Source organism: Chiloscyllium plagiosum, chromosome 17 (assembly GCF_004010195.1).
Source record: "Chiloscyllium plagiosum isolate BGI_BamShark_2017 chromosome 17, ASM401019v2, whole genome shotgun sequence".
In the NCBI taxonomy this organism is placed as follows: Eukaryota; Metazoa; Chordata; class Chondrichthyes; order Orectolobiformes; family Hemiscylliidae; genus Chiloscyllium; species Chiloscyllium plagiosum.
The window spans coordinates 53,588,963-53,612,264 of NC_057726.1; the positions used below are offsets into that span (position 1 = coordinate 53,588,963).

The following is a 23,302-nucleotide window of genomic DNA, read 5'->3' on the forward strand; positions in this document are numbered from 1 at the left end:
TGTCAGAATAGAGTTCTTATGCCCGAAATGTCAATTCTCCTGCTCCTTTGATGCTGCCTGACATGCTGCGCTTTTCCAGCAACACATTTTTCAGCTCTGATTCTCCAGCATCTGCAGTCCTCACTTTCTCCTAAGAGTAAGTGGGGTCAAGTGGACTTGCAGTGAATTTTGATTAATAACTGATCTCAAAATGTGGTTGCAAAAATCAGAGTAGGACCACATGAAAGCATGGGAAAAGTGGAAATTGAAAACATAGTTGACAAAATGTTCCATTTGGACTGAGAGCAGGAGGTAGCACTAATACAGTAATCAATGCATTGGAAAAGGAGGTGAGGGAAGGAATCTGAATAGAAGTGGGATGATGAGTGTTTGATATGACCTAAAATAAGCCTATTTTGATAACAAGGATTCATATCGATACATGTAAGAACACCATTTATTTTGAGGTAGTGGATGAAGTTGAAAGAGAAGTTGTTTAATTTGAGAAACTGTTTAGCCAAAGGGAGGACAATGGCAGTGGATGAAGGCTAGTTGAACCTCCTAAGGAAGTAGCAGAGTGTCCCCAACTGTCTTGCAGGGTGGTGATGGTGCTGTGGAAGGATTGAATATTTATGGTAAAAAAGAAATGTTTCGCCCCAGGAAACTGGAAACTAGACATTAAGTCACTGAAAGACTTTGGAAGAGCTTTGGAGATAGGAGAGAATGGATAAAGAGAAGAAAAATATAGAGTCAATCATAGAATCCCTACAGTGTGGAAGCAGACGATTTGTCCCATTAAGTCCTCACTGACCTTCTGAACAAGATCCCACCCAGATTCAACCCCCTACCTTAACCCTGTAATCCTGCATTTTGCATGTCTAATCCACCTCACCTACACATCCTTGGATACTGTGGGCAATTTAGCATAGCCGATCCACCTAAACTGGATGTCTTTGGATTGATGAGAGAAATCAGTTCTGTGGGCAAAAGCACATTAAAGTGATGGATCTACGAGGGCAGTTTGTCACAGAGTCACAAATTTCTACAGCACAGAAAAAGACCCTTTGGTACATTGACTGTGTGCTGGTTAAAAACAACTACCTAACAATTCTAATCTCATTTTCCACTTGGCCCATAGCCGTGTATGCCTTGGCATTGCAAGTATACATGAATCCTTCTTAAATGTTATGTGGGTTTCTGTCTACAACACTCAGGCAGAGAGTTTTAGATTTCCACAATACTTTAAGTGAAAAATCTTTCCTTACATCTCCTCTAAACCTCTTAACCCTTGCCTTAAATGTGTCCCAGAAATTGATCCCATCACCAAGGCGAAAGATACCTTTCTGTCTATCCTATTTATGCCTTTCATAATTTAATGCATCTCAATCATGTCCCCACTCAATCTAATTGTTGACCCTGGGAAAGAGCTTGAAGTGAGGTTTGTTGGTTTAGAGGAACTGTGAATTTGTAGTCTGAGCCTATAGAGAGAAGATATGCAGGGGATTACATCAGTCTTGGATATGCTGTCTTGCTGTTCCATGCTTCCAGACGGAGATAAGAGGAGTTGGAATTCTGAGTCTGGGTAAACCTTAGGTTGGTATGCAATCACGAACAACACCACCCTTGTCAGCAGTGTGAAGGTTTCCCTGAGAAAACATCTTTGGAAGTTCACGAGGAAGTAAATTTGATTGGGGGGGTGCAGATAAATTGAGGCAGTTGATGTCTCACTGGTAGTTCTCAATGAAAATATCAAGGGAAGTTAAGAGGGTAGAGGGAGGGGTCCAGCTGGAATAAAACTTCTGAGGACTGGAAAAAGTGTGTGCTGTGCAAAGTAAAACCCTTGGTGAAGCAAATCAATGTGGAGATAAAAGCAAGGGAAAGGGAACTGTTAAGCTCAGAATACATTGTGGCACAGTGTAAGGAGTTGAAGCTTGGGGTCTTTCCGAAGGGCTCACTACTTTGGATCTGAGAGCAGAAGGTCATAGGAGACAGTGAAAATGTTCGCTCTGATCTATTTTTATTTCAGATTTTCTGAATCTGCTGTATTTGACTTTACAGAGATTAAGCAGTTTACCAATTACTGACTTCAATTGGACAACAAATGTTCACCACTGTTTTGGTTATGAACATCTGTTAATGTGATAAGGGAGAGTGGGTAATTGGCTTATTGAACAAACCTGCTGGAAATTTTCAGAAGAGGAAAGTGTAGGTGGTGTCACTTCTTGACTTCCTTGGGTGTAGAGCTAACAATAAAGTAGAACCAGCTTCAAGGGCCATTTGGGTTTTGCTTGAAAGGGCTACAAAATATAGATATTGGTCTAAAATTGAAAGCTAACATTTAGGCATCAGGATCTTGGAACTTAAAGCTGTCATAATATTTTCTCTTTTTATAGAAGGTGGTTGATCAGTATTTTTTAATTTACTTCTATTGCCGTCCATCTCACATGTTAAAAAGATTGTATCTGATTATTGTTTGGGGCAAGCTTGTAAGATTACAGTGTTAGTGTAAGAAGTGTCAGTTATTTTATGAATGATTAGTTTATCTTTACACTTATCTTTTGACTTTTTAGGGTTTGGAGAATTTGCATTTGTTGGAAAAGTTAAATTTGTATTATAATAATGTGCCATCTTCAAAGGAGATTTCCAGCTTGCGTCATTTAACCAATTTAAAAGAACTTGACTTGCGCCTGAATCCAGTTACTAGGAATGAGGAGAACTACAGACTGTACGTAATACATCTACTACCAAATTTGAAGAAGCTGGGTAAGCATAAGTCTTATCCTCATCAGGTTATTTAATACTTAGAACAAATAGACTTAAACTGCAGAAAATAGTTCCTTAGAAGAATACATGATGGAATTCATGATTTGGAGATGCTGGTGTTGGACTGGGGTGTACAAAGTTAAAAATCACACAACACCAGGTTATGGTCTAACAGGTTTAATTGGAAGCACACTAGCTTTTGGAGCGACGCTCCTTCATCAGGTGATAGTGGAGGACACAATTCTAAGGCACAGAATTTATAGCAAAAATTTACAGTGTGATATAACTTCTTTCATGTGTAAATCACAAAACCTTTTTTTAAAAACGTTGCATTCTCAGGTTAGCTGTAACAATGGGTGTTAGCTAGACAATATGTTGGAGGTGTTAGCCTTCTGTGTTCTCTGACTATGCCATGATGTTTAGATTGATTCTAATCCAAAAAGTGAAGATAACAGAGTTTTACATGAATTCATGCAGTTTTTGAGCAAAGTACAATGTAACTCTGCAAGTACAAATTCACCCCACAAAATATATGTGTGTCTGTCTGTCTGTCTGTCTGTCTGTCTGTCATGGTTGAGGCCCTCCTTATGGGTGCCAAACTTAGCTAAAAGCCACTGCTCAGCCACTTTTCGCTGCTGCTTGTCCCAAAGTTCGCCTTGGAGGATGGTCACCCGAAGGTCCGAGGTCGAATGTCCTGGACCACTGATGTGTTCCCCAACTGGGAGGGAACACTCCTGTCTGTTGATTGTTGCGTGGTGCCCAATCATCCGTTGTTGTAACCTTTGCCCGGTTTCCCCAGTGTACCATGCCTCAGGGCATCCTTGCCTGCAACGTATAAGATAGACAACGTTGGCTGAGTGACATGAGTACCTGCTACGTACCGACAGGGTACCCTTCGTTGTTCAGTACTTCCCAGGAGCTGAAAAACTATGCCATGTTCTTCGTGACCTGCAACACATTATCAATGAGGATGAGCACCTCGCCAAGACTTCCCCACATCTCCACTGCTTGCCTTTAAACAACCGCCAAACTTCAAACAGATCATTGTTCATAGCAAGCTGCCCGGCTCTCAGGACAACTCCATACAACCCTATCATGATAGGCACTGCAAGACGTGTCAGAGTGTGGACATAGATACCACCATTGCACGTGGGGACACCTCCCACCTTGTATGTGGCAGGTACTCATGTGACTCAGCCAATGTTGTCTATCTTATACGTTACAGGCAAGGATGCCCTGAGGCATGGTACATTGGGGAAACCGAGCAAAGGCTACGACAATGGATGAATGGGCACCGCACAACAATCAACAGATAGGAGGGTTCCAGGACCTTCGGGCGACCATCCTCCAAGGTGGACTTTGGGACAGGCAGCAGCGAAAAGTGGCTGAGCAGAGGCTGATAGCTAAGTTTCGGTACCCATAGGGAGGGCCTCAACCGGGACCTTGGGTTCATGTCACATTACAGGTGACCACTAATGCACTATACACACATATACACACACACAGGCACTCCTATACACACATACACACATATATACAGACACACACACAGAGACTCACACACACCCTTACAGACACACACACTCCCACACTCACACAGGCATCCTCTCAGAGACTTAGACCACTCTACACTCATGCACACACACTCACAACCCCCCACCCCAGACACGCACACACACTTCTACACTCCCACATGCACCCCCTCACAGACTTAAGACACTCTACACTCACTACACACACATAAGCTTTCTCACACTCACAACCCCCAACCCAGACAGACAGACACACATACACACAGACAAAGACCCACATGCACACGCATATTTTGTGAGGTGAATTTGTACTTGCAGAGTTACATTGTACTTTGCTCAAAAACTGCATGAATTCATGTAAAACTCCGTTATCTCACGTTTTAGATTAGAATCAATCTAAACATCATGGCATAGACAGAGAACACAGGGAGCTAACATCTTCAACATATTGTCTAGCTAACACCCATTGTTACAGCTAACCTGAGAATGCAATTTTTTTAAAAAAAGGTTTTGTGATTTACACATGAAAGAAGTGAAACTATCATGGTATTCGAACAGTTGAAAGACTCAATAGACAATCAAGGTATTTTTCAATGTATAATTTCATTTACATCACACTAAATTTTTGCTATAAATTCTGTGCCTTAGAATTGTGTCACTATCACCTGATGAAGGAGCGGTGTTCCGAAAGCTAGTGTGCTTCCAATTAAACCTGTTGGACTATAACCTGGTGTTGTGTGATTTTTAACTTTGATGGAATTCAGTTGGTTATGTACAAAACTGCAGAAATTTCAGCTGGAAATCTCCAACCTATGCTGCCCTTTGTTATTAGACTGTGTCAAATTATCGAGTATAGTCAGTCATCTGGTTTTGGTGGGAGTTAAATTTGTGGAAAGAGACACAATGTTTGAACAAATGTCGGGTGCACTAAAAAAAGTTCCTTGGAAGGCATTCCTATCCAGTAGCATTCATAGCACAACTGGGACAATTGACTATATGACAGAAAACAGAGAATACAGTGTTGATGGTTAGATACAGGTTGCAGAATGAAACAGTATGAAAAATGAACTTTACCTGAAAGGAATGCGGACAGAAATGTTTTCAACAGTTTTGAGAACCAAAAAGAACTTGGGACTTAGAATAAAAGACTGAATTCCAAAAATGCCCAGAATGTGGTGAATTGATACTTTAGGTATAATTCAAAATACCATAACGCCAAGAAATGTTTCAAACAATGTAATAGAGTTTTGAAAACTAAACATTAAATGGAAGATTTGGAGGAAGTATATGGTTCAAAGACAGGATTGTATTTATCTCAATAAGTTTATAGACAGTGATGTGTTTGTGGAAAAATCTTTCAGTTGTACAGCATTAGACAGTAGATGCATGTCCACATTATATGGAATAGATTACCTAGACTGAGTAATAGGGATTGATCTACAAAATTGCAATTTACACTATCAGGACCCTGTTGTTTCTTTTTACTAAAATAATAACCTCTCCACTAAATTGAAGAAGTGTTATTGCATGAACACTGAAATTTTGATGCAAAAAAAGTTGTATTAAAGCTGAGTAGGCAATTTGCCCATCCAACCTACAGAACATTAAAATTTTCAGTAAAGTATGCAGGGATAGGAGATGAAGTACACAATAAGCTGATAGAAAAGACAAGTGATAAATGTGAAATTTGAAATACAGAAGGATCCTGTCATGGTCTTTGGTAAGTCTGCCTTTTAGTGAGGGATCTTAATGAGGTAGTAGTTATTGTTTTAAAGGAATGGATTAACACACCAAAAAAAATTCATTTTATAAATTTGGCAAACAGATTTAGTTAGTTTAACAATAATACTTAGTAAAGATAAGAATCATTATGGATGACATAATAGAAAAATGGGTAAGGACTGAACTTGGACCATTGACAAATTTTCTTGCTGATTTCTGGAGGGAATTTGCTAATGATGAATTTATAAATATTTGTGCAAGTTTGAACTTCATCATTATGAAGTCTTTTCTGTATGAGAGGAACATATATTAATAGACAAAATGGTTCTTAACATTTGGCAGATCAGCCAAACTGTAAATTTCAATATGCACCAGCATGGGTTGTGCATGCTAAGAAGTCACTGCTGATGCTAGGAGGATATAGTTGATGTTAATTTTTATTTTACTGGGAAGCCTACATTTCCATTATTAAGTGATCAACCCCAGCTTGGAAGTAACTGCAAATAGCTTTACATTTTTGGAGTATTTGAATGCAAGAGGTTCTGAAAATAAAGAGCAATATTTCTCTAGTTCTCTTTAAAGGAAAATTATAAATCCTCTGTACATTCGGTTCCGCTATAATGTGTGTTTCTTCAACACAAATTGGTTTTAATGTGATTGAAGAGTTTAGACTGTTATTCGTAGAACGCAAACTTTCCTTACCTATATGGGCTATAACGTGATTCAGGCCCCATTTGTTTAAACAGCGTGGCTATTGCGCAATTTTCTTATAATGCAAGATTGCATGAGAACAGAACTATCGTGTTATACCAGAACTGACTGGATTTATAATTTTGCTTTTAAGAGAAACTCTTTATTTTCAGAAGCTAACAAGATCAGAAGTGTAATCAAAAGTACCTTAGTGACAGAACTTCTTGCTCTTGGCAGTAGATGTGGTGCTTTGTCTTTTATGAAAATATTGAAAGAAATTCTAAAAAGGAGTTCAGCAGCAATGCCCAAAGAGTGTTGTATCTATAATAAGTCACTACAAAATAGTATACATTCATTATATATTCAACAACATGTGTGAATGAAAAAGACGGAGAATCAATATTGCAGTTTAAAAACAAATGTTGCAGAACAGAGAAATCTCTGAATTGTAATGGGTGGATGTCAGCCGCCAGCTATCTGATTGTCTTGCAAAGAAAGGAGGAAGCTCTGAGAAACTTTTTTTTAGAAAAAAGCTTTTGTAAATTTAATGTACAATTGAATAAAGTGCATACAATGTAACATTTCACTTGTTTTGTCTTTTTGATTTTTTTATTGTACTTTTTTAAATTCTAAAAACAGGTCTGGCACACTCAGTGGAACCAGGGAGTAGGTGATGGTTACAAATTAGTTAATAGATGAGTGGTGAGATCTGAATATAAAGATATGGGGAACAAGTAATCACTGGCTGGAATTAACCAGCACTTTAACCTCTGCTGTTTATCACAGATGTGAGTCTAACAGACCTAGTTGAGTGAGTTTTGAGAAGATTTGTAGCTCGGGTGGAGGTTCTGGCTGTAGGTTTGCTGGCTTAGCTAAAAGGTTCATTTTCAGACATTTTGTCACCATACTAGGTAACATCTTCAGTGAGCCTCCGGACAAAGCACTGCTGATGATTCCTGCTTTCTATTTATATGTTTGGGTTTATTTGGGTAAGTGATGTCATTTCCTGTGGTGATGTCATTTCCTGTTATTTTCCTCAAGGGGTGGTAAATTGAGTCCAAGTCAATGTTTGTTAGTTCCGGTTGGAATGCAATGCTTCTGGGAATTCTTGTGCATGTCTCTGTTTGGCTTGTCTTAGGATGGATGCGTTGTCCCAGTTGAAGTGGTGTCCTTCCTTACCTATTAGTAACGATACTAGTGAGAGAGGGTCATGTCGTTTTGTGGCTAGTTGATGTTCGTGTATCCTGGTGGCTACCTTTCTAAAATCCCTTCTAAAATCAGGGTGTGGTAAAATTGATCCCCTTTACCACACCCTGAGAAAAAGAACAGGAAATGACATCACCAGAGAAAATGACATCACCACCGGAAATGACATTACCAACCCAAAAAACCCCAAACATATAAATAGAAAGCAGGAATCATCAGCAGTGCTTCATCCGGAGGCTCACTGAAGATATTACCTAGTATGGTGATGAAACGTCTGAAAATGAACCTTCCAGCTCAGCGAACAAACCTGCATCCTAACCTAGTTGAGGTTTTATGAGATTAGTAATATGTTGTCTATTGATGATATTTATGTGGTTTTGTGAAATGTATTTAGTAAGGTTTTCTTTTATTTGTTATTTTTACGGGATGTTGGCATTGCTGGCTGGGCCTTAGTCGCATGTAAGCCAGACCAAGTAAGAATGTCAGTTTCCTTCTCTAAAGTGAACCAAATAGTTCTAATAGTCACTGTTAGACTCGTTAGTTCCAGATTTCTTTTTATTGAATTCAAATTCCACTATCTGCTATACAGAAGATCTAACAAAAATGTAAGTTCTGGACTTGGTGGAAGCCAATTGATATATTCCAATTTTGTGGCTTGTGTTCACAAGGGATTTCTACAGAGGCTTGTGCCTTGGCATATTTATTAGTGAGTTAAATGAAGTAGTAAAACTTTTCAAGTTTATTCATTATCCTAAATGGGTAGTGTAGTTAAAAGCAGAAAGTTGCAAAGAGGCATTGATAGATTTAGTGAATGTGAAAAAAAATTTGCCAGAAGAAATTCAGTGTGGGAAATGAGATTATCCACTTTGGTCCTAGGATCAGAATATTTTCTTAAACATGAGAAACTGGAGATTTGCAAAGCAGAGAATTTAGGGTCCATATTACTAAAATCTAGCACACAGGTACAATAAAAAATTAACATCAATAATTTTGTAACTTTATAGAAAAATAATAGTTGTCTCGTCTCTATGATTTCATGAAAACAACGAATAGAACGTAGGCCTTTTGCTTAAGGGGACTGGAATGCCAAGGGGCAGAAGTGATACTGTATAAAATCCTGGTAGACCCTACTAATCCAACAGGCTGAGCGCTCTTCTGGTTCAGTGGCTGTGTTCCCATCACTGTGTCATGAGGCCTCTTATTACCTGTCTGAATAGGTTAATTAAACATATCTACCCATCAGTAACCTTTAGCAAATGATGATTTGTTTTAAGTTTAAAGCAATTAGCTCAACTAGAAATGTTAGAGAGGACAGTGGTGTCAGTGTTAGAAATGCAAGTCCCTTTAAAGGTAAAACAGAACAGCCTCAGAATTGAGGGGGGGCAAATATTTTAAAATATTTACATTTACAGATTCTGCATGTTTTTCAACAGGATCTTAGAATTTTAGAATCTTAGCTTTTGTTTAGTTCTAAACTACAACTAAAAGGATTAACCAGTTTCATGTTTAGGCAATGCTGTGTAACATTGCAGTTCTTGGTAAAAAGGAGAGGGCAGGGTGATTGGTTTTAGAGATTTGATAAGTATATTGTTCTTTTGAAGATGTAGCAAGTGAAGTAGATATTGGGTATCCTGTAGAAGACCTAGATTTCCAGAAGGTATTGGGTAAGGTGCTGCATAGAAAATTAATACATAAGGTAATATTGCACGGGGTTATGAATAGTGTATTAGATTGGCTAGCCAACAGAAAGCTGAGAGTTGGGTAAATGGGTCTTCTGCGGATTGGTAAGATGTAACTAGTGGGGTGCCACACAGTTCAGTCCTCAGGGCCCTGACTATTTACAATCGGTAATAATGACTTGGAGCAAGGGTAGAAAATACTTTAGCCAGATTTGCTGGTGACACTAAAATAGGTTAGACTGTAAATTACAATGCAGAAAAAAATTTACAAGTGAACATGGATAAGTCAGGTGAATGGGTGAATAATATTGCTCGTTGGATGTTTTTCTTTTGGTTTCAGCCCACTATAAAAATACCAGTGTAAATTAATCTCACAAAGTAACTTGTTTTTCTGTTTATTCTAATTAACCTACAAAATTTGGCTGATAAATACATTGGTAGTTTTCAGTGTTTCAGCTGAATATTTACAGATACGTGATCACTAATATCAGCTCGGCAGATACCAAAGCATCCTGCATGATTGACTGAGGTAAGGACATTTATTTTGTTGTGGTTCTGTTCGCCGAGCTGGGAATTTGTGTTGCAGACGTTTTGTCCCCTGTCTAGGTGACATCCTCAGTGCTTGGGAGCCTCCTGTGAAACGTCTGCAACACAAATTCCCAGCTCGGCGAACAGAACCACAACAACAAGCACCCGAGCTACAAATCTTCTCACAATTTATTTTGTTGATTGCCAATTCCACATGGCTCTGGTTACCTTGCACCACTAAATGTATCCAAGATTACTTAAACCTTGGACTCATCATCAAGGACTCTTTCTGTTCTGCTTTAGTTTTTGGACTGTATTTATTAGGAAATATTTCAGATGCTATTTGTTATCAACAGATGACAGACCTGTGCGGGACAGTGAACGCAAAGCTGCCCAAAATCACTTTGTTTCAAGGGAGCACAAAGAGGAAGCAGACCTTGATAGAGAAGAAGAGAGGTAGGAAAAACTACTCTGTATATATGTGCATTTCAGTTATCTAAGAATATATCTGGATGGATAAGATTTTATAGTTGCCGTTTTGTACTTTGCACAGGAAGGAAATTTGATCTGAATGATCTGGGGATTATTTAGCATGACAACAGCTATATGACTTCAGGAGATATAGAGCATATATTTAACTAAAATATTTTTTCCAATAGTTTTAATATTTAAATATATTTTAGGAATATATTGTCCATTATTCAAATAACTGAAATATTCAGTTGGTGAAACACAGTGTATATACAATGATTCTACTAAATAGATTAGATTAGATTAGATTACATTACAGTGTGGAAACAGGCCCTTTGGCCCAACAAGTCCACACCAACCCGCCGAAGCGCAACCCACCCATACCCCTACATTTACCCCTTACCTAACACTACGGGCAATTTAGCATGGCCAAGTCACCTGAGTTGCACATCTTTGGACTGTGGGAGGAAACCGGAGCACCCGGAGGAAACCCACGCAGACACGGGGAGAACATGCAAAATCCACACAGTCAGTCGCCTGAGGCGGGAATTGAACCCGGGTCTCTGGCGCTGTGAGGCAGCAGTGCTAACCACTGTGCCACGGCACGACGTAAAATGCAATGACAATATTTTTATTGAATATAATTACAGATTTTTAAAAAATGAGTCGAAAATAGAGATAGAAAAGTGCCCAGAACTAGAGCTTCTAGTCCAATGATTGTGATAAATTTTGTAATTATGGAGAGTCAAGCTAATTACTTGCTATACTATTTGTAGTCTTTGGCAAATCAGTTTAATGCAAAAACCTTGACATCTTAGCCACCTTTTGTGCAATTGAGTCAAATAATAGCCTATGTGAATGAACTTGCTTTAAAAAACCCTGCTATCTTAATAATACTCTCCATATTTTGTTAGCTCATTTGGCTACATGGCTGGTTTGTGACGCTGAAGACGCTAACAGCGAGGGTTCAATTCCACTTCAGCTTAGGTCACCGTGGAAATTCCACTTTCTCGACCTGTTCCCCTCGCTGAGGCATGGTAACCCTCAGATTAAACCAATCTGCCCTATCTAATGAGAGAGCAGTCTTAGGTTCCTCTAGGACTATGGTGATTTGACGTTTACCTACTTGAGCACCCATATTCATTCTATTTTGAGTCTGAAGAGTAACACTGAGAACAGGAATTTTAAATCTATAGATGTAATAAACTGCCTTTAAGGCTATATTTTTATTTTAAACCTGTTATGGGAAGATAATATCCAATGGGAGCAGGTGGAAGTTAATGAAAGGTGCAGTTTTATTCCACATATGTGTAGTCTTCACTCGAGAAAGAAGCAGCACAATGTTTTCAGGCTTTGATCCTTCACCAAAAAAGTTCTGATGAGAGAGCTGTCCTGATTGCAAGTCTTTCATTTTCAAATGCTGTATATTATTTCAGAGATCTGCTATTTAAGTCTTTAAAACCTTTTTATGTCATTAGGCTATTATTGAGCCCATGCAAAAGTGAGGACTGCAGATGCTGGAAACCAGAGTTTAGATTAGAGTGGTGCTGGAAAAGCACAGCAGGCCAGGCAGCATCCGAGGAGCAGGAAATCGACGTTTCAGGCAATAGCCCTTCATCAGGAATCTATTATTGAGCCCACTTACATTGAAGTGACTTAGGTGCTTGCACAGTGCAGAGCTGAAGATATATTATACCTAGAACCAATAAGTGACTAATTCATTTTTGTCTTTTTGTCTGTTCCACTGCTAATTTCAGGAACTATGTAAAGAAGAACTTTGCATATGAAAAAGATGAGCAAAATTCTGTACATTCATCAGTTAACCACAAGTGGGATAGTGCGTCAGATCTTAAAACTGGTAAGAAGGTGTAGCTTACATACTAGACTTGATGTGCTGAACATTTCATAGAATCATAGAGATATACAGCACGGAAACAGACTCTTCGTCCATGCTGACCAGATATCCCAACCCAATCTAGTCCCACCTACAGCAACCATATCCCTCCAAATCCTTCCTATTCATATACCCATCCAGATGCTTTTTAAATGCTGCAATTGTTCTAGCCTCCACATTCCATAAACGTACCAACCTCTGCATGAAAAAGTTACCCCTTAGGTCTCTTTCATATCTTTCCCCTCTCACCCAAAACCTACGCGCTCTAGTTCTGGACTCCCCAACCCCAGGGAAGAGGTATTGTCTATTTTTCCTGTCCATGCTCCTCATGATTTTGTAAACCTCTATGAGGTCACCCCTCAGCCTCTGAAGCTCCAAGGAAAGTAGCTCCAGCCTAATCAACCTCTCCCTATAGCTCAAATCCTCCAACCCTGGCAACACGCTTGTAAATCTTTGCTGAACCCTTCCAAGTTTCACAACATCTTTCCAATGGGAAGGAGACTGGAACTGCACGCAATATTCCAAAAGTGGCCTAACCAATGTCCTGTACAGCTGCAACACGACCTCTCAACTCCTGTACTCAATACCCTGACCAATAAAGGAAAGCATACCAAACGCCTACTTCACTATCTTATCTGTGACACCACTTTCAAGTAGCTATGAACCTGCACTCCATAGTCTTTGTTCAGCAACATTCCCTAAGACCTTACCATTAAGTGTATAAGTCCTGCTAAGATTTGCTTTCCCAAAATGCAGCACCTTGCATTTATCTAAATTAAACTCCATCTGCCACTCCTCAGCCCATTGGCCCACCTGATCAATACCCCGTTGTAATCTGAGGTAATCTTCTTCGCTGTCTACTACATTTCCAGTTTTGGTGTCATCTGCAAACTTACTGACTATACCTCTTTTGCTTACATCCAAATCATTTATATAAATGATGAAACATAGTGGACCCAGCACCGATCCTTGTGGCTCTCCATTGGTCACAGGCCTCCAGTCTGAAAAACAACCCTCCACCACCACCCTCTGTCTTCTACCTTTGAGCCAGTTCTATGTCCTGAAGAAGGGCTTATGCCCGAAACGTCGATTCTCCTGTTCCTTGGATGCTGCCTGACCTGCTGCGTTTTTCCAGCAACACACTTTCAGCTCTGATCTCCAGCATCTGCAGTCCTCACTTTCTTCTCCTATGTCCAAATGGCTAGTTCTCCCTGTATTCCATGAGATCTAACCTTGCTAATCAGTCTCCCATGGGGAACCTTGTCGAACGCCTTACTGAAGTCCATATAAATCTTGTTTACCATTCTGCCCTCATCGATCCTCTTTGTCATTTCTTCAAAAAACTAAATCAAGTTTGTGAGACATGATTTCCCACGCACAAAACCATGTTGACTATCCATAATCAGTCCTTGCCTTTCCAAATAAGTACATCCTGTCCCTCAGGATTCCCTCCAACAACTTGCCCACCACCGACGTCGGGCTCACTGATGTGTAGTTCCCTGGCTTGTCCTTACCGCCTTTCTTAAACAGTGGCACCACGTTAGCCAACCTCCAGTCTTCCAGCACCTTACCTGTGACTATTGATGATACAAATATCTCAGCAAGAGGCCCAGCAATGACTTCCCTAGCTTCCCACAGAGTTTTAGAGTACACCTGATCAGGTCCTGGGGATTTATCGACCTTTATGTGTTTTCAAGACATCCAGCACTTCCTCCTCTGTATTATGGACATTTTTCAAGATGTCACCATCTATTTCCCTACATTCTATATCTTCCATGTCCTTTTCCACAGAAAATACTGATGCAAAATACTCATTTAGTATCTCCGTCATCTCCTGTGGCTCCACACGAAGGCCGCCTTGCTGATCTTTGAGGGTCCCTATCCTCGCCCTAGTTGTAGTTTTGTAACTTAATGTATTTAACCATCAAATACCACCTTTGGTCTATTCTCACAAGTCAGTATTTAGATTCACATCTACATTTTTAGAATGCCTAGAGTTACACACTCACTGAGATATTATTTAATTCATTCAACAATAGCCGTTGCCTGAGCATGATGTGGCATATTTTTTAACTGTAAATTTTTAATTTCTTGTTGAAAATTGTTGTTTAGTTAAGCTTCCTAGTCTGCTGTCTGCCTACATATTGCATTTGTTGGAGAGAGGATTGATTAGACATTGTATCTCCATATAATAGACATCAAATGAAATAATACTTTACAATGGTAGGGCAAGTTGTTTATACTCTAGTCTCACCTTCTAGGCTGTATGCCAGTTTGTGAAGAAAAAGACTGATGAGCCAAATTGTCCCGTACCTTAGCCAGTGATCAAGAAGGATCTGCAAATAGCTTCTAGAAAAAGTCAATTCAGTGGGAGAGGCATACTGTAGGTTGATATGCATTTAAAGGTATTCAAAAATTGTATTAAACAACCTGATAGTACTTGGGTTCCTCCTTGAGGTTGTGATATTGTTTTGTAGTTGGTAGACCACTAAATAAATATGTTGGCACCGGGACAAGAAACAAGAATTTACGAGGTTTCTTTTGCCTTTAGAATATGCATCCATCTATATAATTTTATATTTCTTTGAGACTTGATTTGTATTGAAGATTTGTTGTCTCTAAAACCTTTCTCGAGGAATTTGGCCTATGAATAAAGGAGGGGATGTCATTTGAGATTCTACAGGATTTGATGAAGTCTCTTCTATAGTACTGTGGTACAGTTCTGCTTGCTCTGTTATAGGTAGAATATTATTAAATTGGAGAGAGTTAAGAAAAGAATTGCCAGGATGTTGCAAGGAATGGAAGGTTTGATTTATAAAGATAGGCTGGGATGTTTTTTTTCTGGAGTGTAGGAGGTTGAGGGGTGAACTTAGAGGTTTATAGAACTATGAGCAGAATGAAAAAGGTGAATAAGGTTTTTTTCTGTAGGATGGGGGAGTTCAAAACTAGTGGGCATATTTTTAAGGTGAGAGGAGAAAGATGTAAAAAGCGCAAAAGGGGCAACTTCTGTACACAGAGAGTAGTTTGCATACGGAATGACCTGCCAGAGGAACTGATGAAGGGCTCTTGCCCGAAACGTCGATTCTCCTGCGCCTCATATGCTGCCTGACCTGTTGTGCTCTTCCAGCACCACACTCTCAACTCTGATCTCCAGCATCTGCAATCCTCACTTTCTCCTAGAGGAACTGGTAGATGCAGGTAGAGTTACAACATTTAAAATACATTTGGATAAGTACATGAATGGAAAAGGTTTGGAGGGATATTGGCCAAAGTCGTACTTGTTTGGTTTGGGAACATGGTTGGCATGGACTAGTTGGACCAAAGGGTCTGTTTCATGCTGTATGACTCTGACTCTACTTGGATAACATCTACATGTCCTTTGCTTGGGGAGCATTAGTCAAAATTAAATACAGACTGAATAAAAAGCATATTGGAAATTTCTGTTGCTAAATTCTTACTGGTGCACCAATGTATGAGCACCCAACCTTGAGAATCAGCATTATAATTATTTACCTTTTTCAAGGGAGGTGAACTTTGATGGTAAGGCAAATATTTGTTCCTCATCCACAATTGAGCTTGAACGGGAAGGCTTGCGAGGCCATTTCAGATGGCAGATAAGAGTTGATCATTTTGCTTTGCGTCTTGAGTCACATATAGGCCTGTAGAGTGTGGTTGGCAGATTTAAAGGACAGTAGTGAACCAGATGGATTTTTACAATAATGATGGTTGTTATGTTCACACTACAAAAATATCCAAAACTCAAAGTCCAAATCAAAATTAATGTATATGAAGAACAGAATTTTGGGGCTTTTTTGTGAATGGCATGCCATTTTAAATTTAAATTTGTTTGCGGCACCTCCAATTTAGGGCACCCTATCTGTCGCTTAACTGGAGAGGTAGCCTGCTGTTACATCTGAGCTGGAATGTTGCCTGTTGTCTGTCCAGTTTCAAATGTATTTATACTGTCATTAATTGGATTGTGAATTCTCCCTTGGCTGTTAATTATTCAGTTCAGAAAGAAAATTACTTTCCTTCACAGTGTGGACCCTGACCTTTATTTGAACCTAAAACCTAATGGTGGTTCTTGAAATCCTGCCTTGGATTTGGTGGAGTGGTGTTTAACCCTTTGAGAAGTGTGGGTTCATTAAATGTTAGGTTATAATCTGAAAAATAAAATACTGTGCTGACTTCACATTTCATGAAGGCGGGTTGAGAGGGTGTGGACAACTGACCTGCTCCTGAGAAGCAGCTCAGTAGACTAAGTATTTTAATAAGGTTGTGTGTCTGAAGTTTTATTAATTTTACTTGAATTGCATGCGGGGAGATGATAATTACCCTGTACTTGTTTGGCACGAATGTTACTTACCACTCATGAGCCCAATCCAGATCTTGCTGCAAATGGACACGAACAGCTGCAGTTTCTGAAGAGTCACAGATGGTGCTGATTATTATGCAATTGTCAGCAAACTTTCTCATTTCTGACCTTAAGATGGAAGAAAGATAATTGATGAAGCAACTGAAGATGTTGGGGCAGAATACACTTGTGAGGAATGAATGCGCTGATATCTTGGGACTGACATGAGTCGTTTCCCAACAACCAAAACCGTCATCCTTTGTGCAAAGCATGACTCCAACAAATTCAGAGTTTTCTCTTTGATTCTCATGGACTTCAATTTTCCCAGGGCTTCCAGATGATTCTGGTAATCCAAGATGGAGGATGGAAAAAAATTGAGGTTGTCAGATCTGCTTTTTTTGAGGTATTTTAGGTGTTAGAGATGATTTCTTCAAATTTCAGGAGCAGGAATTACTGTTTTACAAGCTGTTGCATTGTTTTGGAACATTCAGGGAAAAAACTTCAAAACAATGACACTTTAAATAGGAGGATGAGAACAAAGGGAGGACCACATGGTCAGTGAGAGAGAGAAAGAAACTCACCTTGCTGGGTGACAGTGCAGTCAATCTGTACAGCTACAGCTTTTGCTGTTTAAGTTCAAGTCATAGAGTTATAGAGATATACGGCATGGAAACAGACCCTTCGGTCCAACCTGTCCATGCTGACCAGATATCCCAACCCAATCTAATCCCACCTGCCTGCACTCGGCCCATATCCCTCCAAACCCTTCCTATTCATATACCCATCCAAATGCCTTTTAAATGTTGCAATTGTACCAGCCTCCACCACTTCCTCTGGCAGCTCATTCCATACACGTACCACCCTCTGTGTGAAAAAGTAGCCCCTTAGGTCTCTTTTATATCTTTACCCTCTCACCCTAAACCTATGCCCTCTAGTTCTGGACTCCCCGACCCCAGGGAAAAGACTTTGTCTGTTTACCCTATCCATGCACCTCGTAATTTTGTAAACCTCTATAAGGTTACCCCTCAGCCTCCGACGCTCCAAGGAAAACAGCCCCAGCCTGTTCAGCCTCTCTCTATAGCTCAAATCCTCGAACCGTGGCAACATTCTTGTAAATCTTTTCTGAACCCTTTAAAGTTTCCAAACATCTTTCTAATAGGAAGGAGAGTAGAATTGCACGCAATATTCCAACAGTGGCCTGACCAATGTCCTGTACAGCCGCAACATGACCTCCCAACTCCTGTCCTCAATACTCTGACCAATAAAAGAAAGCATACCAAACATCTTCTTCACTATCCTATCTACCTGCGACTCCACTTTCAAGGAGCTATGAACCTGCACTCCAAGGTCTCTTTGTTCAGCAACACTCTCTAGGACCTTACCATGAAGTGTATAAGTCCTGCTAAGATTTGCTTTCCCAAAATGCAGCACCTCACATTTAACTGAATTAAACTCTATCTGCCACTTCTCAGCCCATTGGCCCATCTGATCAAGATCCTGTTGTAATCTGAGGTAACCCTGTTCGCTATCCGCTACACCTCCAATTTTGGTGTCATTTGCAAACTTACTAACTGTACCTCTTATGCTCACATCCAAATCATTTATGTAAATGGAAAAAAGTAGAGGACCCAGCACCGATCCTTGTGGCACTCCACTGGTCACAGGCCTCCAGTCTGAAAAACAACCCTCCACCACCACCCTCTGTCTTCTACCTTTGAGCCAGTTCTATGTCCTGAAGAAGGGCTTATGCCCGAAACGTCGATTCTCCTGTTCCTTGGATGCTGCCTGACCTGCTATGTTTTTCCAGCAACACACTTTCAGCTCTGATCTCCAGCACCTGCAGTCCTCACTTTCTCCTCCTATGTCCAAATGGCTAGTTCTCCCTGTATTCTGTGAGATCTAACCTTGCTAATCAGTCTCCCATGGGGAATCTTGTCGAACGCCTTACTGGAATCTATACAGATCACATCTACCAGTCTGCCTTCATCAATCCTTTTTGTTACTTCTTCAAAAAACTCAATCAAGTTTGTGAGACATGATTTCCCACACACAAAGCCATGTTGACTATCCCTACCCAGTCCTTGCCTTTCCAAATACATGTACATCCTGTCCCTCAGAATTCCCTCCAACATCTTGCCCATCACCGACATCAGGCTCACTGGTCTATAGTTCCCTGGCTTGTCCTTACCACCCTTCTTTAACAGTGGCACCACGCTAGCCAACCTCCAGTCTTCCGGAACCTCACCTGTGACTATTGATGATACAAATATCTCAGCAAGAGGCCCAGCAATCACTTCTCTAGCTTCCCACAGAGTTTTAGAGTACACCTGATCAGGTCCTGGGGATTTATTCACCTTTATGTGTTTTCAAGACATCCAGCACTTCCTCCTCTGCAATATGGACATTTTTCAAGGTGTCACCATCTATTTCCCTACAGTCTATATCTTCCATATCCTTTTCCACAGTAAATACCGATGCAACATACTCGTTTAGTATCTCCCCCATTTTCTGCAGCTCCACACGAAGGCCGCCTTGCTGATCTTTGATGGGCTCTATTCTCTCCCTAGTTACCCTTTTGTTGTCAATGAATTTGTAAAAACCGTTTGGCTTCTCCTTAATTCTATTTGCCAAAGCTATCTCATATCCCCTTTTTTACCTCCTGATTTCCCTCTTAAGTATACTGCTATTGCCTTTATACTCTTCTAAGAATTCACTCAATCTATACCTTACATATGCTTCCTTTTTCTTAACCAAACCCTCAATTTCTTTAGTCATCCAGCATTCCCTATACCTACCAGCCTTTCCTTTCACCCTAACAGGAATATACTTTCTCTGGATTCTCGTTATCTCATTTTTGAAGGCTTCCCATTTTCCAACCATCCCTTTACCTGCGAACATCTACCCCAAACAGCTTTAGAAAGTTCTTCCTTTATACCATCACAATTGGCCTTTCTCCAATTTAGAACTTCAAGTTTTAGATCTGGTTAATCCTTTTCCATCTCTATTTTAAATCTAATAGAATCATTGTCGCTGGCCCCAAAGTGCTCCCCCACTGACACCTCAAGTCATCTGCCATGCCTTATTTCCGAAGAGTAGGTCAGGTTTTGCACCTTCTCTAGTTGATACATCCACATATTGAATCAGAAAGTTTTCTTGTACGCACTTAACAAATTCCTCTCCATCTAAACCCTTAACACTATGGCAGTCCCATTCTATGTTTGGAAAGTTAAAATCCCATACCATAACCACCCTATTATTCTTACAGATAGCTGAGATCTCCTTACAAAGTTTGTTTCTCAATTTCCCTCTGACTATCAGGAGGTCTATAATACAATCCCCAATAAGGTGATCATCCCTTTCTTATTTCTCAGTTCCACCCAAATAACTTGCCTGGATGTATTTCCGGGAATATCCTCCCTCAGTACAGCTGTAATGCTATCCCTTATCAAAAACGCCACTCCCCCTCCTCTCTTGCCTCTCTTTCTATCCATCCTGTAGCATTTGTATCCTGGAACATTAAGCTGCCAATCCTGCCTATCCCTGAGCGATGTTTCTGTAATTGCTATGATATCCCAGTCCCATGTTCCTAACTATGCCCTGTGTTAATCTGCCTTCCCTGTTAGGCCCCTTGCATTGAAATAAATGCAGTTTAATTTATTAGTCTTACCTTGTTCCTGCCTGCCCTGACTGTTTGACTCACTTCTGTTCTCAGCTGTACCAGTCTCAGATCGATCTCTTTCCTCACTATCTCCCTGGGTCCCCTCCCCTCCACCCACACCTTACTAGTTTAAATCCTCCTAAGCAGCTCTGGCCCTGCCAGTATATTAGTCCCCTTCTAATTTTGGTGCAATCCGTCCTTGTACAGGTCACTTCTACCCCAAAAGAGATTCCAATGATCCAAAAACGTGAATCCTTCTCCCATATACCAGCTCCTCAGCTATGCATTCATCTGCTCTATCCTCCTATTCCTGCCCTCACTAGCTTGTAGCACCAAGAGTAATACAGATGTTACTACTCTCGAGGACCTCCTTTTTAAATTCCTGCCTAACTCTCTCTAATCTTCTTTCAGAACCTCAACCTTTTCCCTTCCTATGTCGTTGGTTCCAATGTGGACAGTGACCTCTTGCTGGCCCCTCTCCCCCTTGAGAACATTCTGTACCCTCTCTGAGCCGTCCTTGATCCTGGCACCAGGGAAGCAACACACCATTCTGATTTTTTGCTGCTGGCCACTGAAATGTCTGTCTGTTCCTCAGACTAGAGAATCCCCTAACACAATTGATCTCTTGGAAACCGACGAACCCCTCGTTACATTAGAGCCCGTCTCAATACTCGAAACTTGGCTGTTCATGCTACGTTCCCCTGAGAATCCATCACCCCCTGAAAACAGCATTTCCAAAACAGCATACCTGTTTGAAATGGGTATAGCCACAAAAGACTCCTGCACTAGCTGCCTACCTCTCTTACCTTTCCTGGAGTGAACCCATCTATGTGACTGTATCTGAGACTTTCCCCCCTTCCTATAACTGCCATCCATCACATACTGTTGCTGTTGCAAATTCCTCATTGCTTCTAACTGTCTTTCCAACAGATCCATTCGACAAGTTAAGATTCACAACCAACAGCATTTATGGCAGGTATAGTCCGGAGTAACCCTTAAACTTTCTTTAAACTCCCACATCTGACAAGAAGCACACACCACTCTACTAAAGGTCATTTTTGCTCTTTCACAATCTACAGACCCAAAACAGCAAAGGCAGTGTCAGTTTCTCTTTCTCTCTCCTGCACTGACCTCACCATGTGCTTCCTTTGTCTGTTCTTCTCCCTTTTAAAACTGCTGTTGTTTTGACTTTTTTTTCCCAAAGTTCCAAAGCAATGCAACAGTATATAAAATAGTAATTGTTGCTCCTGAAATTCGAGGAAATCACCTCCAGGACCTAAAATAACTCAAAAAAGGAGCAGCATTACAGCCAGAAATTTTTCCCGTCCTCCATTTTGGTTATATGTTTCATCTCTTGATTAAAATTTAAAAATATAAAACTTAATGACTAAGTTCGCCTGGAAAAGTACTTTTTAGAGCGGTAAGATTGTGCTATTTTCTGTAGAATGTTAAGGTTCAAAGATGGCCTTTAGAAGAGTGATGTGCTCTTCCTATCAGATGTGAGAAATTAGGCACAATTTCCATGTTACTAATGATTATGTGTGCAGTAAGTTTGTTTGGTTGTGAATCCTATCAGATCGCATGGATCGGTTGGAGCAGCAGTTAGAGACATTGAGGAATTTACAGGCGCTGAGGGGTGTGATGGATGGCAGTTATAGGAAGGGAGAAAAAGTGCAAATACAGTCAGGTAGATGGGTTACCACCAGAAAAGGTAGTAGAGGGGGGCAGATAGTGCAGGAGTCTCCTGTGGCTATCCCCATCTCAAACAAGTATGCTGTTTTGGAAAGTATAGGTGGTGATGGACTCTCAGGGGAATGTAGCACGAACAGCCAAATTTCTGGTACTGAGACTGGCTCTAATGTAACGAGGAGTATGTCAGGTTCCAAGTGATTGATTGTGGTAGGGAGGTACTTTAGTCAGAGGCACAGACAGACATTTCTGCAGCCAACTGCGAGAAATCAGAATGATGTGTTGCCTCCCTGGTGCCAGGATAAAGGATACCTCGGAGACAGTGCAGAGGTAGTTGTACACATTGGAACTAAAGACATAGGAAGGGAAATGGTTGAGATTCTGAAGGGAGAATATAGGAAGCTAGGCAGGAATTTAAAAGGAGATCCTCCAGGGTAGTAATATCTGGATTACTCCCAAAGCTACAAGCTAGCATGGGTAAGAATAGAAGGTTGGAGCAGATGAATGTGTGGCTGAGGGGCTGGTGCAGAGGAGAAGGGTTCACATTTTTGGATCATTGGAATCTCATCTGGGATAGAAGTATAAGGACAGATTGCACCTGAATTGGAAGGGGACCAATACACTGGCTGGGAGATTTGCGAGGGGTGGTTGGGACACAGGGAGATAGTGAGGAAAAGGGTCAGTCTGAATCTGGTTCAGTTGGGAAAAGGAGCAAGTCAAACAGTCAGGGCAGGCAGGCACAAAACAGAAAATGAGGTAAATCAAACTGCATTTATTTCAATGCAAGAGACCTAACAGGGAAGACAGGTAAACTCAGGACATGGCTAGGAATATGGGACTAGGATGTCATAGCAATTGCAGAGACATGGCTCAGGGATGGGCAGGACTGACAGCTTAATGTTCCAAGATACAAATGCTACAGGAAGGATAGAAAGAGGGGGCAGGACAGGAGGGTGTGTGGTGTTTTTGATAGGGGATAACATTATGGCTGTACTTAAGGAGGGTATTCCTAGGAATATGTCCAGGGAGGTTATTTGGGTGAAACTGAATAATAAGAAAGGGTTGATTATCTTTTTGGGATTGTACTATAGATATCAAAATTAGAGGAGTAGTGGACAGCAAAGAACGTTACCTCAG

At 40.5% G+C, this 23,302-nt stretch overlaps 1 protein-coding gene across 4 annotated transcripts in view; it reads left to right on the plus strand.

The window, feature by feature from the left end:
• Positions 1-23,302, plus strand: part of LOC122558483 (centrosomal protein of 72 kDa-like) — a 99,015-nt gene that overhangs the window by 5,459 nt on the left and 70,254 nt on the right. For 3 of the 4 annotated variants that reach the window (XM_043707115.1, XM_043707118.1, XM_043707117.1), the window contains exons 3-5: positions 2,550-2,742; positions 10,456-10,555; positions 12,328-12,428. In XM_043707115.1, coding sequence (XP_043563050.1) covers positions 2,550-2,742; positions 10,456-10,555; positions 12,328-12,428 — 394 coding nt within the window. The remainder of the gene's footprint in view (positions 1-2,549; positions 2,743-10,455; positions 10,556-12,327; positions 12,429-23,302) is intronic. The other variant, XM_043707116.1, reaches the window with a different exon arrangement.